The sequence below is a fragment of the Lontra canadensis genome, unplaced genomic scaffold (genome assembly GCF_010015895.1).
Source record: "Lontra canadensis isolate GAN:19392208 unplaced genomic scaffold, GSC_riverotter_1.0 scaffold160, whole genome shotgun sequence".
Taxonomy (NCBI): domain Eukaryota; kingdom Metazoa; phylum Chordata; class Mammalia; order Carnivora; family Mustelidae; genus Lontra; species Lontra canadensis.
Genome location: NW_022631154.1, coordinates 1,531,176 through 1,546,780, shown reverse-complemented (window position 1 = coordinate 1,546,780; position 15,605 = coordinate 1,531,176). Strand labels below are relative to the sequence as shown.

At 56.7% G+C, this 15,605-nt stretch overlaps 1 protein-coding gene across 7 annotated transcripts in view; it reads left to right on the top strand.

Moving 5' to 3' along the window:
- The window catches only part of GON4L (gon-4 like), a 62,986-nt gene that overhangs the window by 43,301 nt on the left and 4,080 nt on the right, over positions 1-15,605 (top strand). For all 7 annotated transcript variants that reach the window (XM_032845147.1, XM_032845146.1, XM_032845145.1 and 4 more), the window contains 10 exons: positions 161-247; positions 1,338-1,506; positions 2,809-2,953; positions 4,375-4,525; positions 9,555-9,671; positions 10,031-11,701; positions 12,121-12,376; positions 12,925-13,109; positions 13,890-14,087; positions 15,127-15,270. In XM_032845147.1, coding sequence (XP_032701038.1) covers positions 161-247; positions 1,338-1,506; positions 2,809-2,953; positions 4,375-4,525; positions 9,555-9,671; positions 10,031-11,701; positions 12,121-12,376; positions 12,925-13,109; positions 13,890-14,087; positions 15,127-15,270 — 3,123 coding nt within the window. The remainder of the gene's footprint in view (positions 1-160; positions 248-1,337; positions 1,507-2,808; positions 2,954-4,374; positions 4,526-9,554; positions 9,672-10,030; positions 11,702-12,120; positions 12,377-12,924; positions 13,110-13,889; positions 14,088-15,126; positions 15,271-15,605) is intronic.

Here is a 15,605-nt window from a genome sequence, read left to right as displayed (position 1 = left end):
GCAGATCTGAGAAATTCACACCAAGATACGGTGCCAATCTCGTAGTCTCTTTGGAAAGTAAAACATGTGGTAACGTCGCAGACATCTTGGTGAGGTCTTCTGGGTTCCGGAAATGACAGCATCGTAACGTGTCACCCTGTTATTTTCTTTCCCTTCCCAGCATGTTCAGCTCTTGACGCAAATTCACCTTCTCGCCTCCTCCAACCCCAACCTCAGTTCAGAGGCCAGTACCACCAGGATATTTCTTGTAAGGTTCCAAGTATCCTGCACTCTAAAGACGTGGGTGTCTGTCAGCCTGGGGGTCACTTCCCTTAGATGGTCGCGCAGGGCGTCCGGGCAGCTGTTCCCGCGGCTTCCTCTGTTTGCTGAGAGAACACCAGCCTCCCACCCCAGGCAGGGCCGGAGCGCCTACCCCATTTCCTTACAACAATTCCTCTGGCTTTCTGATCGGGTCTTCTTCCTCATCTTTTAAAGAGATTTTATTTATGTATTTGAGAGAAATATGTGCACGAACAGAGGGAGTGTCAGGCAGAGGGAGAAGCAGACTGCCCACTGAGCAGAGAGCCCGATGCGGGCCCCGATCCCAGCACCCTGGGATCACACCCTGAGCTGAAGGCAGACGCACAACTGACTGAGCCCCCCAGGCGCCCCTCCTCCTCCTCATCTTTAGATCCACCCTGACTTCTTAGGGTTTTGGTCCGTTTGTTCTTTTTTTTTTAAAGGGTTTTATTTATTATTTGACAGAGATCACAAGTAGACAGAGAGGCAGGCAGAGAGAGAGGAGGAAGCAGGCTCCCCGCTGAGCAGAGAGCCCGATGCGGGGCTCGATCCCAGGACCCTGAGATCACGACCTGAGCCGAAGGCAGAGGCTTAACCCACTGAACCCCCCCAGGCGCCCCAATACCTTTTTCTTTTTGTTGAATTCATTACCCATTCATTAGGTTCAACATTAGTATTTTATATATAAAATTAATCTTGGTCATGCCATCTTAAAGTATTTTGGAGGAAGGGCTTTTAATTTTGAAATTATCTGGGTGTGCTTCAGAGAAACCAAAGACAAAAAATGTTAATCGTTCTCAGTCTTAGAGCTGGACTGTCGAAGGCTGCGGAGTAAAACAAGAACAGATGCGCGTGTCCCAAACACAGTCCCTGAGTGTCCCGGGCTCCGCCAAAGTGTAGTCTTTGTGGGGTAATGTCAGTCACGGAGGGCTTGGTGAGGACTCGTATCTGTTTCTGTCCTCCAGCACGAAGGACACGTCTCCCCTTGGAGGCTGCTGAGGGCTGCTGGTCTTATGTGTGTGGGGCTGAGGCTTGTGCTTTGTGCTCTGTCTCCCCAGAAAGAGCTGGGCACCTTCGCGCAGAGCTCCGTCGCGCTCCACCAGTCCATTCCCGGCTTCCAGACCTCGTTCCAGCCCTGCAACCTGCTGGGGGCGGTGCAGCTTGTCGAGGACGTCAGCGCGCACGTCAGCGTCGACTGGAGCCCTCGCAAAGCCGTCAAGAAGACCGGTAGGGGGCCCGCGCCCGCCTCTGCCCTTTGCCTGCGTGGAGAGGTGGGGGTCTGTCGTGAACCTCCCTTCCCGGGAGACAGGGCCTCTGTGATGTCGTCCCGGTACCCGCTGCCTGCGGTCCAGGAGGGCCTGATAGTGCTCTGGCTTCCGTGAGGGCCGCGCCGCTGGACAGCACGGGCAGGGGGCAGGGGGCAGGGACGGGGTCCTCGGTGCGTGTGAGGGTGGGGAGCGGCAGGAGCCAGGCTGCTGGGGTCTGGGGAGGAGGAAAGGCCGGTGCTTGAATTTGGTTTGTGGTCAGTTTTCACTCTTCGTGTCTCTGAGGTCCTTGTACTTCCCTTCGTGGTGGCAGCGGTTCCTCCGTTTTGAATGAAATGTTGATTTGCGAATTGGACACAAATTAGAGATGTTGTACATTTGCTGTAAACACTTGTGCGGGTTTGCTTTCTACCATGCATTTGTTAGTAATTTTTGAGAAGATGTTTGCTGTTCCCTTAAAGTGAATAATTGCTTCTAATTAGTTTCCTGCCGCAGCGGATGAGTCAAGGCTTGAAATCCCTGACTCAGCATTACGCTGACCGGAGTTGAGTTCAGGTGCATTAAGGAACTCAGACGACTTCCTTAGCTCTCTGGTGGTAAAGCAAACCTAGGATCGTGGCCTGGTAATAACACATACAGTGTCCTGGGTTTTTCTCCTGGGGCTATGAAAACACCATTTTTGGAAGGAGAACTGTGGAGATGGTGTTGCTTTCTGTATCTGAAAAGGCAGACGTGCCTGGAATTGAGAGGCGTGGGCAGCAAGGCAGAAACAAGTGAGACTGAATTGCCTCATCCTTTTATGGTTTTTCTTCCCAACCCCAAGAGGAATCTGGGAGGACTTAATGGAAGTTAAGTAAGAATCAGATCAGATAAATTCTGGAATCCCAGACTGGTGAGGGAGATGAAAGCAGTCGGCACCTTATTCTGGAAGAAAGCAGGCGTTGTCGCCGGTCCTTCCTTCCAAGGACTTCGAGGGGCTGGGGAGTCGGGGAGGCAGCAATGTCCACGGGCACGCTGTGTGCCAGGGGTCGCCCACCCCGTCACAGATGTCCGTGCCGATGAGGGAAGAGAGCGCGTGTCCACGTTTAGTCGCGCCAAGGGGACTCCCCATGGGCATGTGTCGGGCTGGCGAAGATGCTGGGAGCGTCTCTGGGATGAGAGGTGGGCCCCCCCCCCACGTCTGGGCAGTGCCAGCCAAATGCCGACACGCGCTCAGAAGCTTTTGTTCTGGAATTTCATTTACCACAGAATTGTTTCCTCACAGCAGATGAATTTCCCTGTTTGCCAAAACAAGTGGCATGGACCCTGGCCACAAGCAAGGTTTTCATGTACCCGGAGCTCCTTCCAGTGTGTTCTCTGAAGGCAAAGAACCCCCAGGATAAGATTTTCTTCACCAAGGCCGAGGACAAGTAAGGGTTTGTTGTGGGGGACAGAGGCTCTGAGGAGAAGATCTGGTTCTCTCTCTTGAGGAGCTTGGGGGCAGCCAGGCGCGTGGCACCCAACATGGACAGGGGAGGCTAGAGGCTGGGACCGGGCGCTGGGCGCAGCTCTGCAGTGGGTATGCTCCAGTGGGGTTGGACACTGCTCTTTTAGGGAACAACGTGCACTTTTTGGAAATATTTTAACTTTTTATTTTTCTTCCCATTGTGAAAAAACCCATCTCCTAGTACTATTAGAGGACATTTTTCAAAGGAAAAACATTTTTATCCATAATCCTCACCACCCCATGAAAGTGACTTTCTTTTTTTTCTCTCTTTTTTTTTTTTGTTAAAGTAAGCTCTACAGCCAGCGTGGGGCTCGAAGTCACAACCCCAAGATTGAGAATCACATGGTCTACTGACTGAGCCAGTCGGGCACCCCCAATGATTTTTCATATAATTATTGACAATTTAAGTATAATTTTGTTTTGCTTTTTTTGAGCTAACACCTTGAAATTGTTTTTCAGTGCTCTGGGCTGGAATGCCGTCCTTCTTGTAGTTTCTGTGTGTTGTCTTCTCAGGTGATCCTGCACGGCCCTGGGATGGCCCTTTTGTCTGCCATGTTGCGTTTTCTCTCTTCTCTGGCCGTGCCGTCCCCCATGAGGCTCCAGCAGGGATCTTTGTGCATAGAACTTTTTTTTTTTTTTTTTTAAAGATTTTATTTATTTGGCAGAGAGAGGCACAGCGAGAGAGGGAACACAAGCAGGGGGAGTGGGAGAGGGAGAAGCAGACTCCCCGTGGAGCAGGGAGCCCGGTGTGGGGCTCGATCCCAGGATCTTGGGGTCATGACCTGAGCAGAAGGCCGCTGAACGACTGAGCCCCCAGGCGCCCCACGCATGGAGCTTTTGAAAGTCTTTGGAGTTTAGCCCTTTGGGTAAATTCTCAAGCGTGGGATTATTTGGTAAAGGTCAAGAACATGTTCGGGCTCCTGGTGCCTGCCGGCCAGCGCCGTCTGCGAACCGCGGTGGCTAGGTTAGGTTGGGACGTGGTCTTGGTCCTGCTTTATTACGTCTCACACCGCTCCCAGTATTCCTTTCACATTTGTTCTGTTAGCCCCATCCTCCTCCCTTTGAATTTCTTCGGTACGACCAGTATGAAGCACGTCACGATCTGGTATTGTTTGGTCGTCTCTACCTGTTTGCCCTCTTCCCACTTGAGCGGGAGCTCCTGGTTGCCTCTTGGTCGTCGTGCTTCCTGGCTGTCGGTAGCCGCCCCACATCCCTGTCGGGAGCCACTGGCTTGCACAAGGAGGAGGCATGCAAGCACTGGGGTGTACGCTGCGGGCTGCTCTGGGGAGAGGACATTCTGCAGAACAGAAGGCGGCGAGACTGAGGTCATGGCTCCTTTCTCAGTTTGTTGGCTCTAGGGCTAAAGCACTTTGAAGGGACCAAGTTTCCTAAGCTGCTGATCAGCAAGTACCTCCTCACCTGTAAGACCGCCCACCAGCTGACGGTCAGGATCAAGAACCTGAACATGAACCGGGCCCCCGACAACATCATCAAGGTGTGTGCTTCCCGCCGGCCCCCGCTCAGAGGGCCCTGGCTCCTGCCGCCGGAGCTGCATCGCTCCCTCTCCGGCCCTTCCAGGGACACTGACCCTTGTTCTCCTCTGGAGTATCCTCTTTTTCCTCTGTTACAGGGATTTCTCCTAAAAAATGAAATTATTCCACCCTTTTTTTTTTTTTTTTTGAGAGAGATTGGGAGCGGTCATGAGCAGCGCAGTGGGGTGAGGGCTGTGTGGCAGGGAGAGGGAGAAGCAGGCTTCCCGCTGAGCAGGGGGGCCTGACTTGGGAATTGATCCCAGGACCCCAGGATGATGACCTGAGCTGAAGGCCGACGCTTAACCACTGAGCCACCCAGGTTCTCCAGAATTATTCCGACTCTTAAAATACTTCTTGACTTCATGTTTCCTTCAAGCCGCTCCTTCTGTCTTTTTCCCACTAGCCTAGGGTAGACAACACTGCCATATTCTTCTCTACAGTTTTCTACGTAGGTCTGTCTATCAAAGTCAAAAGTATATATTTTATGAGAGTTAAATAGTTTAAGTGATTTGAAGAGTCAAATGGAGGCGCCTGGAGGGCTCAGTCGTTAAGTGTCTGCCTTTGGCTCAGGTCGTGATCTCGGTCCTATGATCCAGTCCCATGTGGGGCTCCCTCCTCAGCAGGGCACCTGCTTCTCCCTCTCCCTCTGCCCCACTCTTGTTTGTGCTCAGTCTGCCCACCCCCATCAAATGAATAAAGAAAATCTTTAAAAAAATAGTCAGTAGTTCTGTGAGGCTTATTACAAAGAATATTTCTCTCCCTGTTTCCTGCTGAGGATTGGAGGGGTGGTGTGTCTGCGTCTGTATCTGGATGGCTTGCCTGTCATTGCCACCACTCAGTGCTTTGGGTTGAAGCCTTATTTTTTAAAGCACAACACAGGCGACAAAGGTTCGGGCCTCCCACTGCCACAGCCCTGCTGTCATCACAGGCATCCTCTGCCCTCGGTTCTCCCACTAGAGATGGGATTCAGGGCTTACAGTAGAAGCGTGATACGTGTTTGGTATCAGCGGAGCTGTGTGGTGTAGCGTGACTGCTTTGCTGCTGCCGTGTTTCTGTGGAGGTGGCAGATGGGGTGGGGGAGCAGGTGGGGCCAGTCTTGGGAGCTGTTCCACGCTGGAGTTTGCTGCTGTACCGGGAGCCTCTGGTCACTGTTCAGACGATGTAGGTGCTGTCATTCTCAGCTTCCTGCGGAAGCCTGTCCCCGGCTCCACTGGCCCGTTCCCTCTAAATGCGTTGCTGTCTCGGCTCACTGCACCGATGCTTCTTGGGATTTCTCTCCCCCGTTATCAGGGCTTTGTTTTGCTTCTCTCCCATGTGTGTGCTCCTGGTCCCTGAACCCCTGTCTTTCTAGCTTTTCTCCTTCCTTCCTTTTACTGGAGCACATCCTCATGGCATTCTGGGCAAGAGTGCTTGAGAGACAGGTGTGTAGATTTAAACTGCCTGTGGGCCCAGTATTCACGCTGTGTGGACGGGCCTGGAGGCAGCATCCCGGTTTGTGGGTGTGACCACTGTCACCGTGGGACACAAGGTCTTACCGTTAACTGGGGGAAGGCTACGTAAGACCTTTCTGTCTTATTTTTGGTATTTCTGATGAATCTATTTAAAATAAAAAGTTTTCGAAAACTTTAAAAGTGTATCCCTTTTCTCCTCTCTATCTTCAGTGGGTCTAGAATGAGGGTAGAAATCATTTTTATTAGAAAGTTTTAAGGTCCTTGCTCCATTTTCTTCTTGTTGCTAGTGATTTGATGCCTTGAACCTGTGTGACCTTACCCCACCCCCCCCCCCCAGTACCCCCTGCCTCAGGAGCATATAGGGTTTTTCCTTTTCTCCAGTGTTTTGGGATTTTCTGGTGCTGTGGATGCCTCAGTTTGGGTCCAGTGTGATTAATTTTCCAGTGACTGGGATCCGGTCCCCGCGGGCTCTCCCCTGCGTGGTACCCCCAGGCCTCCCACTGGTCTTCTCTTTTGCCAACACTTGGATCTTTTGTTGTACTTTCTGGGGTGTTACTTTGGCTTTTTCTTCTGATCTTTCTGCTGAGTTAGCTCTATTTCTCTGGTTGTTCTTTTTCTTTCTTTTTTTTTAAAGATTTTATTTATTTATTTACTTGATAGAGAAAGTTAAGTAGTCAGAGAGAGAGAGGAAGCAGGCTCCCCGCTGAGCAGAGAGCCCGATGTGGGGCTCCATCCCAGGACCCTGAGATCATGACCTGAAGCAAAGGCGGAGGCTTGACCCACTGAGCCACCCAGGTGCCCCAGGTTGTTCTCTTTCATTTCTGAAAGGTTCTTTATGTTTATGGAATATTCTTTAATGGTGAACGGCCGAGGGAGTCTAGGAAGCAGGAGAGGATGAAAGCTGGGCTTGTCGCCCGTGTCCCACGCACAGGGCACCTGCCGGCCGCTGTGCCTGACAGCCTCTGTCCAGCTGCAGCTTGGCTACAGCCAGGGGGACGGGACTTCTGCAGCTTCTGCCCGCCCTCCTCATGTCCACCTGTTCCCTTTTCTATCTCTACCCCCACTTCTAGAGGTTTCTGCTGGCTCACCCTGTGGCCATCCTGCTGCCTCCGTCTTGTTGGCCTGTAACTTCCCCACGCAACATGCAGCTGCTTCATTCGGCGTCTCCACTCCTCCATCCGCTTTTTAGTTTTGGAAACTTTGGTGCTTTCAGCTTTTCTTTCATTTTCTCTGTTGCAGGCTTTGACCTTCCTGCAGTTCCCTTGTTGTCATGGGGTTTTAAGGGGGAACAAGGCCAAATGTATGTGTTTAATCTATTTTGAACAGTAAGCGTCGTCTTTGCTCTTACACCTCTGGAGTGTGGATCGTGTCCCTCTAAGGATCCCAGTTACTCCCCGTTAGCGGGGCAGCAGCCGCCCCCGTGGTCTCCTCCCGCGCGGCTGTCCAGCTGGGGCTGCTGCTGCTTCTCTCCTGCTCTTGGCGCGGCTGCTGCTTCACGGGCCCCTCTTTCCCTGCTCTGCCCACGCGTCCGAGTTCTGCGGGAGACTTGTGGTCAGGACGCCTGTCCACTCCTGCTCCTCAAGTCTGTGTCCTTGGTCCAGATTCTTGTCCCAAGCGCCAACTCCACGTAGCCAGCTGTTGCCAGGAGTCCTTTCCCAGGTTGTGTTGTTGACTCCTCAGTCTGAACTGTGTCCCTCTGCACCTTCTTGTTGTCACTGCCAGCCACCACCAGCACCCTTCCCTCCCCCAGGGAGGTGGTCTGTGTCCCTGTGCGACCTTGCAGTCTGGCTGTTGTCTCAGTGCCTAAAGTTGCCAGTTGTCCTTGATCCCTGCCATAACCCGGGCTGTCCCCAAGCCCCCTGTGTTCTTTCCCTGCCTCCTACCCCAATGGCCGTGGCCGTTGTGGCGCCTGCATTGATGCCGTGGTTTTTTCCTTTCTTCTTCCTTTTTTTTTTTTTTAAATGAATGAGGCACTTTATTAACCCAGCATTTGTTCTAATGCTTCTTGTTGGCAGCTGCCACCTGTCCAGCGATTCTGTCCAGATCTCTGCCCCTGAGGTGTCACTTTGCAGCCCCGATCTTGGTCCTTTTCCACCATTTTCAGCTCCTCCAGGGCTTGTAGCACCCTGCGGGCCGCGCTCGTAGAGCCTCCACTGCAGCGGCTAGGTGTGAGCCCGTTCTCTGACGCGGCCCGGAGCTGCAGGTGCCGTGAAGCTGCTCGTGCGTGGGAGCAGTTCTTGTAGTGAGCGGGCTGGATGGTGTCCAGCATTCAGGGACTTTCAGGTCTGCGGACCCCTCGAGGACAGCTGCTGGAGCTCTGATGACCTAGTCATGCCGCTTGCACCGGCCGTGGCTCCATCACGCGGGGCAGCCACACACAGTCGCTCCAGAACCCCCTGGCACACGCTTCCAGCTGGGGAGTCCGGCCCTGATGCCCCGCGCCCAGACAAATGCCATGGTTTTTTCTTTTTTCTTTTTTTTAAAATTTTATTTATTTATTTGACAGAGATCACAAGCAGGCAGAGAGAGAGGAGGAATCAGGCTCCCCACTGAGCAGGGAGCCCGATGCGGGGTTCGATCCCAGGACCCTGAGATCATGACCTGAGCCGAAGGCAGAGGCCCAACCCACTGAGCCACCCAGGTGCCCAATGCCGTGGTTTTCTAACTGGTGTTTGTGCTTCTGGCTCCTTCCACGGCTGCCGTGACCGCCTCCAGATGGCTCGCGGGCAGAGCCCACACTGCACGGCGCGGCACAGAGGCCCCCGCCGTACCTCTGACTTGTCTCAGGAAGTCTGCTCACATTCCCTTGTAGCCAGACCAGTCTCTCTCTGGTTCCTTAAACCCAGTGGTGATTTGGAAGGAGAAGGGTGTCGGCCTCCCCCCCGCCTCCCGGCCCCCAACCAGCCTGCTCCGTGCGGCTGGGAGTCCTCTGTAGTCGCAGCTGCACCAGAAACGTCTGTGTGGTTCAGGAGTGACCGGTGCACCGTGTCCGTGTGTGTCTCTGTGTGTACTTCTTCCCAGAGAATTTCATGTCTGGCTCGCTGTCCCGCCAGCCCGCGCTCCCTGGGAGCCGGACCGCTTCTCGGGCTTGTCCGCTCCGCCTCTGGCGGCCGCGCGGCAGGTGTGGATTCGGGGATGCTTGTTGTCACCATTGGGGGTCCTGTTCGCTCACGCTTCAGATGGCCTCCGTCTCTTCTTCCCCTGCCGCTCCGACGTCCTTCGCACTTACTTCCTCAGTAGGAAGCTCCCGTGGGTCGCAGACGAGGGTTCAGGCGCTGTTGTGTAGGAGCAGATCTGAAGGAAGGGCTCCGACCTGCTCCCTGTTCTCTGTGCCCAAAACTTCTCCCTGCCTGCTGGTGGCGAGTGTTGCAGAAGCGTCATCAGGATTAAGGGCTTAGTGGAACTGGACGTGCACGGCGTGTCGCTGGTGCTGGTTAAGGTCGTGGGGGTTATCAAACCCCCCCATGCTTTGCTTCCCAGCCCAGCAGAGGCCCCCGTTTCTGGAGGGAATGTGACTCGTGCGTCATTTCTTCGCCCTCAGTTTTACAAGAAGACCAGACAGCTGCCCGTGCTGCTGAAATGCTGTGAGGAGATCCAGCCCCACCAGTGGAAGCCGCCGGTCGAGAGGGAAGAGCACCGGCTTCCGTTCTGGTTAAAGGTACAGCTTCCTCCTCGGAGTGTGTAGGAGGCAGAACCACACTGATCCCTGCCAGAGGCGTTGGCGGCCTGCACCCCTGGTGCCGTAGCTGTAGGACAGGCTCGGCAGACCATCCTCTCCCCCTTCCTCTCCTGCTGCCTCCCCTCCCCCACATGGCTTTCTTACCTTTGAAAAGTGGGTGAAACGGTACAGCATTTCTAGTGTGTGTAATTAGGATGTAGTGTTTGTAGAACTGGAAAACTGCAAGAAAACTCCTTCTTGCAAAGATTTTTTGAGACTGTTCTGGAAAGGTCCCTAAAGTCCTGGAAGCCCGGTGGTTTTGTCCCAATCCTGGGTCAGCGTGTTCTTGTTCTCAATAGGCCAGTCTGCCGTCCATCCAGGAGGAGCTGTGGCGCAGAGCTGATGGGGCCAGAGGGGCAGGAAATGTGACTGGAACCGCCGAGGGCAGCTCAGAGCCAGACCTGGGAAAAGGCAGCTCGGAACCGGGGAGTGAGAGTCCGTACCCACTGCTGTTGCCCAAGGGTGTAGTCCTGAAACTGAAGCCCGTGGCCAACTGTTTCTCCAGAAGGGCCTGGAGACAGAAGCGGCCATCAGTCCTGAAGCCGCTGCTGATCAGACCCAGCCCCTCCCTCCAGCCCAGTTCCACGGCTGGGAAAACGCCAGCGAGGTCAACTCCATCCGAAGCCCCTCTGAGCAAAATGGTGGTCCGGATTCCTCATGTGCTCCAGCCGGCCACCGTCTTACAGACGGTGCCAGGTGTCCCTCCACTGGGGGTCAGGGCCAGCGAGGGTTTTGAGTCTCCGGCAGCACTGCCTCCCACGCCCCCTGAGGCCAGGACCAGTTTCCCTCTGTCTGAGCCCCAGACCCTGCTCTCCTCTGCCCCTGTGCCCAAGGTAATGCTGCCCTCACTTGCCCCTTCTAAGTTTCGAAAGCCGTGTGCAAAGCCGAGAGCCTCCAAGAGAAAGGGGGCCAAGGCCTCTCTTTGTCTGGAGCCCACCTCCCTCCTCCACCCGGTCCCCGTTATCTTTACGGTGCCCGCCACCACGGTGAAGGTCGTCAGCCTTGGCAGTGGCTGCAACGTGATCCAGCCTGTCAACGCGGCTGTGGCCCAGACTCCTCAGACCATTCCCATCACCACCCTCTTGGTTAACCCCACTTCCTTCCCCTGCCCCCTGAACCAGCCCCTTGTGGCCTCCTCTATCCCACCGCTAATTGTTTCCAGCAGCTCTGTGAGTCTGCCTGTCCCGTCCACCCCTGAAGATAAGGCCCCAGTGAATGTGGACATTGGTTGTCCCATGGCTGAAGGGAAAAATGCCTTTCAAGGCCTAGAACCCAAATTAGAACCCCAGGAACTCTCCCCTCTCTGTGCTCCTGTCTTCCCTAAGGAGGAGCACAGCCCAGGGCCCCCAGCAGCAGATCGCGTGAGCCAGGAAGAGCGGCCAGAGAACCGTGCCTGTGGCTGGGCTCTGGGGAAGGCCGAGGGCGGGAGGCAGGCTCTAGAGCCGCTGTCCCCGGGGGAATTGCAGGAAATGGTCAAGACTGAACCTCAGGACCCTGGGGAGGGGGACTCAAGTGGGTCCTCAGGCCAGGACACCTGTGAGGACATCAGAGAACATTCTGTGGCATTGGATACGGGCTTCCCAGGGGAGGAGCCGAGCCGTCCTAGGGAGCTGAGCAGCCAGCCAGCCTTGCAGCAGGAGGAGGAGAGAAGGGAGCCGGTTAGAGCCACGTCAGCTTCTCGGGAAGCTCGGGATGAGGGAGACTCCAGAGATGGGAGCAGAGGCTCTCCCAAGACGGCTTCTTCCTGCGCTGACCCTGAAGGGGTGCGAGGGAGCCCCCCAGGCAAGTCTGAGGACCTCGCCGGTGCCAGTGGCCAGACGCGGGCGACTCCGGCTGGGCCAGAAGCTGGTGGAGAGAAGGACGGGCCGGAGGACGAGGAGGAAGAGGACTTCGACGACCTTACCCAGGACGAGGAGGATGAGATGTCCTCAGCCTCTGAGGAGTCTGTGCTCTCGGTCCCGGAGCTCCAGGTGAGAGCTGGGCGTGTTCTCAGGTGTTCGTGGACAGGCCACTGCTTGCTGCACTTTGGTGGTCCTCCTGCCATTTTTGTCGGACTTTGGATGCAGTGTGGGGCACAGTTTTGGGGGGGTGGGGGGTTGAGGCGAGAGGGGAGGAAAAGCATGAACTTTCCCTGGTGTTCTGTGTGACTCCGTCACTGGAACGTTAGACGAGCTCATCTGCGCGCAACTTAAACAGCAGAACACGTAGGTTATGAGTGTGGACCCCAGCAAGGGAAAGCTCTTCGGGGTAGAAGGCCACTGTTCGAAACACATCCTCCCCTGCTTGTGGTTGGGCTTGCGTCCCGACTCCGCGCCGGCCCCTGGTGGCCTTGCTGGTGGCCTGGGGCGAGCCGGTGCCAGCCTTGGGGACGCTCTCGGGGGCCTTGCAGGAGACCATGGAGAAACTGACCTGGCTGGCCTCTGAGAGGCGTGCGGGCCAGGAGGGCGAGTCCGAGGAGGACAACTCCCAGGAAGAGAACTCCGAGCCGGAAGAAGAGGAGGAAGAGGAGGCGGAAGGAATGGAGAGTCTGCAGAAGGAGGACGAAATGACAGACGAAGCCGTTGGAGACCCTGCTGAGAAGCCCCCGGCCACCTCCGCCTCTCCCGGGACCGCCCCGGAGGTGGAGGCCAGCAGCGCCCCGCCAGGTGAGGGGAGCCTGGTGTGCGGGGCGGCTCTCAGCGGGCCTCCTTCCTCAGTGCCGTGCCGGGCGGCTGGTCTGAAAGCCAGCGTAAGACTTTAGAGGCACCTCTGGGCCCCTGCACGCTCCCCTCCCCCAGACACGTTTGCCTGTAGCCTTCGCAGAGAAACGCGCTCAGACCGTCCAGGTGTGACTCTTCCCAGCCGCTAGGTTTGTGTTAGGTTCACGCGAGCCTGTGTGCTGGTTCTCCATCTGTCTGCGGTTCCTCCCCGAGACCTCGTCCCGTGAGAGCCTGACGTGAGCCCGCTGTCCTGCTCAGGCCCCTTGGCGTCCACGTGCAGTAGCCGAGATCCCCTTCTCACCTCGGGGAGTGCGGCTGTGCCCACGCGCGGGGCTGGCCTGAACCACGCTAGTGCCTTCCCACCGCGTTCCTGCTAGCTTGTCCGGAGGCCACCCCAGACAGCCAGCGGGATTTGGGTGGGCTGCGTGCGGGTGGCTGGTGGGAGGAACGGGGCTGTGGGGCCAGAGCCACTGTTTTATCGCCTGTATTCCCAGGAGAGCGCGGCCGAGCTGCTGGGAAGGGCCGGGGCAGTCAGCGAGTTCGCAGCAAGCGGGGAAGCCGAGCCCGGGCCAGCAAGGACACATCCAAGCTGCTGCTGCTATATGACGAGGACATTCTCGAGCGGGACCCCCTTAGGGAGCAGAAGGATCTGGCCTTTGCTCAGGCTTACTTGACCAGGGTAGGCGGGGGCTGCTTCCCACCACTGCGCGTCCCCCTCAAATGCAGTGTCGAGAAGAGTCTGGTTTTTAGGCTGCACAGCCGCCCTGCACGCCCCGCCTTTGCTCTCTCCTGGAGTTGCTCCTTCTGTGTCACTCCTCAGTTCAGAAAGTGGGGAAAGGTGACGCCACCATCATCAGCAAGAGGGCTGACTGCGGGGTCGGCTGAGAAGCCAGACCGGTGGTGCCCTGGCCAGAGAGCAGGCCTCTGTGAAGCGCCTGGTCTTGAGAGAGCTGATCCCACGTGCCCGGCACTCATCCTTGCAGCGTGACCATCTGGTTCCTTTATCCCCCTGGGCACATGGCTTGCTGGCAGTGATGGTCATGCCTTCTTGTCTGCTGACATGTCACCAACATTCGTTGATACGTCTGCTGACATGTCACCGACACCCGTAATGAACGCGTTCTTGCCCCTCCATGGTGCCCTGTGGAAACGCATGTACCGGGCGCATTTCAGTGCGGAGTGGAGAGCAGGACGGAGAGGATGGGGCTGTGGGCAAGGGAAAAGCTTGCTGGGTTTTGTGGGGAGGGCCGCGGTCCCTGGGGAATGAAGGCGTTTCAGGGCCTGCTGGCGGCGAAGGCCTGCGCGGGACCCCGTGTCTTCTGTGAGCAGATCTGAGGGGCCGTCCGAGGAGCTGCCTCCGCACCGGGCTTCTGCAGGGGGTTCTGGAGCTCTGTTCGGGGCCTCCTCCTCCTGTCTGCACGGCTCGCCCATCCTGATGGCGGAACTTTTTCCCGCGTAGGTCCGAGAAGCACTGCAGCACGTCCCCGGCAAGTACGAGGACTTCCTGCAGGTCATCCACGAGTTCGAGTCCGGCACCCAGAGGCAGACGGCGGTGGGCCTCTACAGAAGCCTGCAGGTTCTGCTCCAGGACTGGCCTCAGCTGCTGAGGGATTTTGCGGCTTTCCTGCTGCCCGAGCAGGCTCTGGCCTGTGGATTAGTGAGTGGAGGCATGAACGCCAGGCCAGGGGGGCTGCTGGGGCCGGGGCCGGGGTTGGGGGCGGTGCCCCCAAGGAGAATGGGCCGACACCAGCCTCCTCTCTCGGCACCTCCCGGTCAGACGGCCCTGCCTGAGTCCAGGGTGGTCAGTGCCCCTTCGTTTTCACTGGGGTGATCTTCCCCGGCCTCTCCAGTTCTTAGAGTGCCGTGGGGGCTGTGCCCGTGGTTGCCGTGAGAGCTGCAGGTCCATCCTGCCCCTTTGTAAGACAAGGCGGTCGCTCCGGCAGATGCCTGCGGTGGGCCCGGGGCGTGTCAGGCGGTTCTCCGTCCTAGGAATATCGCGGCTGGGAAAGAGCGATGTCCTTGTTCTCCTGCAGCTTCCCTTCTTTGGGGGAAAGTTGGGTGACGAACAGTGAAACACGTACGGTGATGTGCGCAAGGGTTAGAGAGTACTTGTGAACCGAAAAACACGTATGACGCTTCCTAGTGCCAAAGCCTCATAGCAAGTCCGTCAGGAAGGGGGACCAGGGGCGTGGCTCCAGGTGAGGCCTCGCAGTTTCCTCTTGTACATGGTGGTCTGGGGGGCCACTGTGTAAGGTGATATTCAAGATGTTGGTGAGTGTCCCCGTGCGAGGGCCGTCCCAGTTCAGGGTTGAAAGACACGGGAATGGAGGGCAGAGTGAGCTCTGGCTGCCTGGAGGTAGTCCCATGGTCCCAGGGGTGACACGTGCCTGCCGGGGCTCTCTCCCCGGGTGAGGTCAGGGTCCGTCGTGGACGCTGTCTAGACCGTATCAAGCTGGAGCGTCTGACGTCACCGCCCTTGAAGTAGGCTCGCGTCTGGAATCTGTCCTTCGCGTCATAGGTGTCTCGGGTTGGTCGCCCTTGGAGCCCAAGGCACGGAGACGCCAAGGTCTCAGGGCAGCCCCACGGCTCTCATGGAGGGCTTCGCCCCAGCCCCACACACTCAGTGCTTGGGCGTGGAGCGTCCCGGCGGCGCTTGCCACGCACGTGACACTCTTGCCTTCCCTCCACTGTGGCAGTTTGAGGAGCAGCAGGCTTTTGAGAAGAGTCGCAAGTTTCTCCGGCAGCTGGAAATCTGCTTTGCAGAGAACCCCTCGCACCACCAGAAGATCATCAAGGTCCTCCAGAGCTGTGCGGACTGCCTGCCCCAGGAGATCACGGAGGTGCTCTTTCCTGTCTCGTTGCCTTTCTTCTGCCCCGTGCCTAGCCTCTTGCTTCTGGGGGATCTTGGACTTCCGGAGGGGATGAAGAAGACAAGGACTTTAACGGCTTTCCTGAAGCGCAAATCCCTGAAACAGGGGTCCTTGTCCCCTGATACCAGAGTCTGACCGATCTCACGGGCTCAGGGATGCCATCAGTGCCTGGAAGGGAAGTTCAAGGAAGGAGGTGGTGGGGTCTGGGGGGGACTCGCTTGCCCGCTCTGCTCGGGTTGCCACCAGAGTTGGAGGTCAGGAGGGTGAGGTGCAGAGTGTGTTTATCAGGAATGAAACGTGTTCCT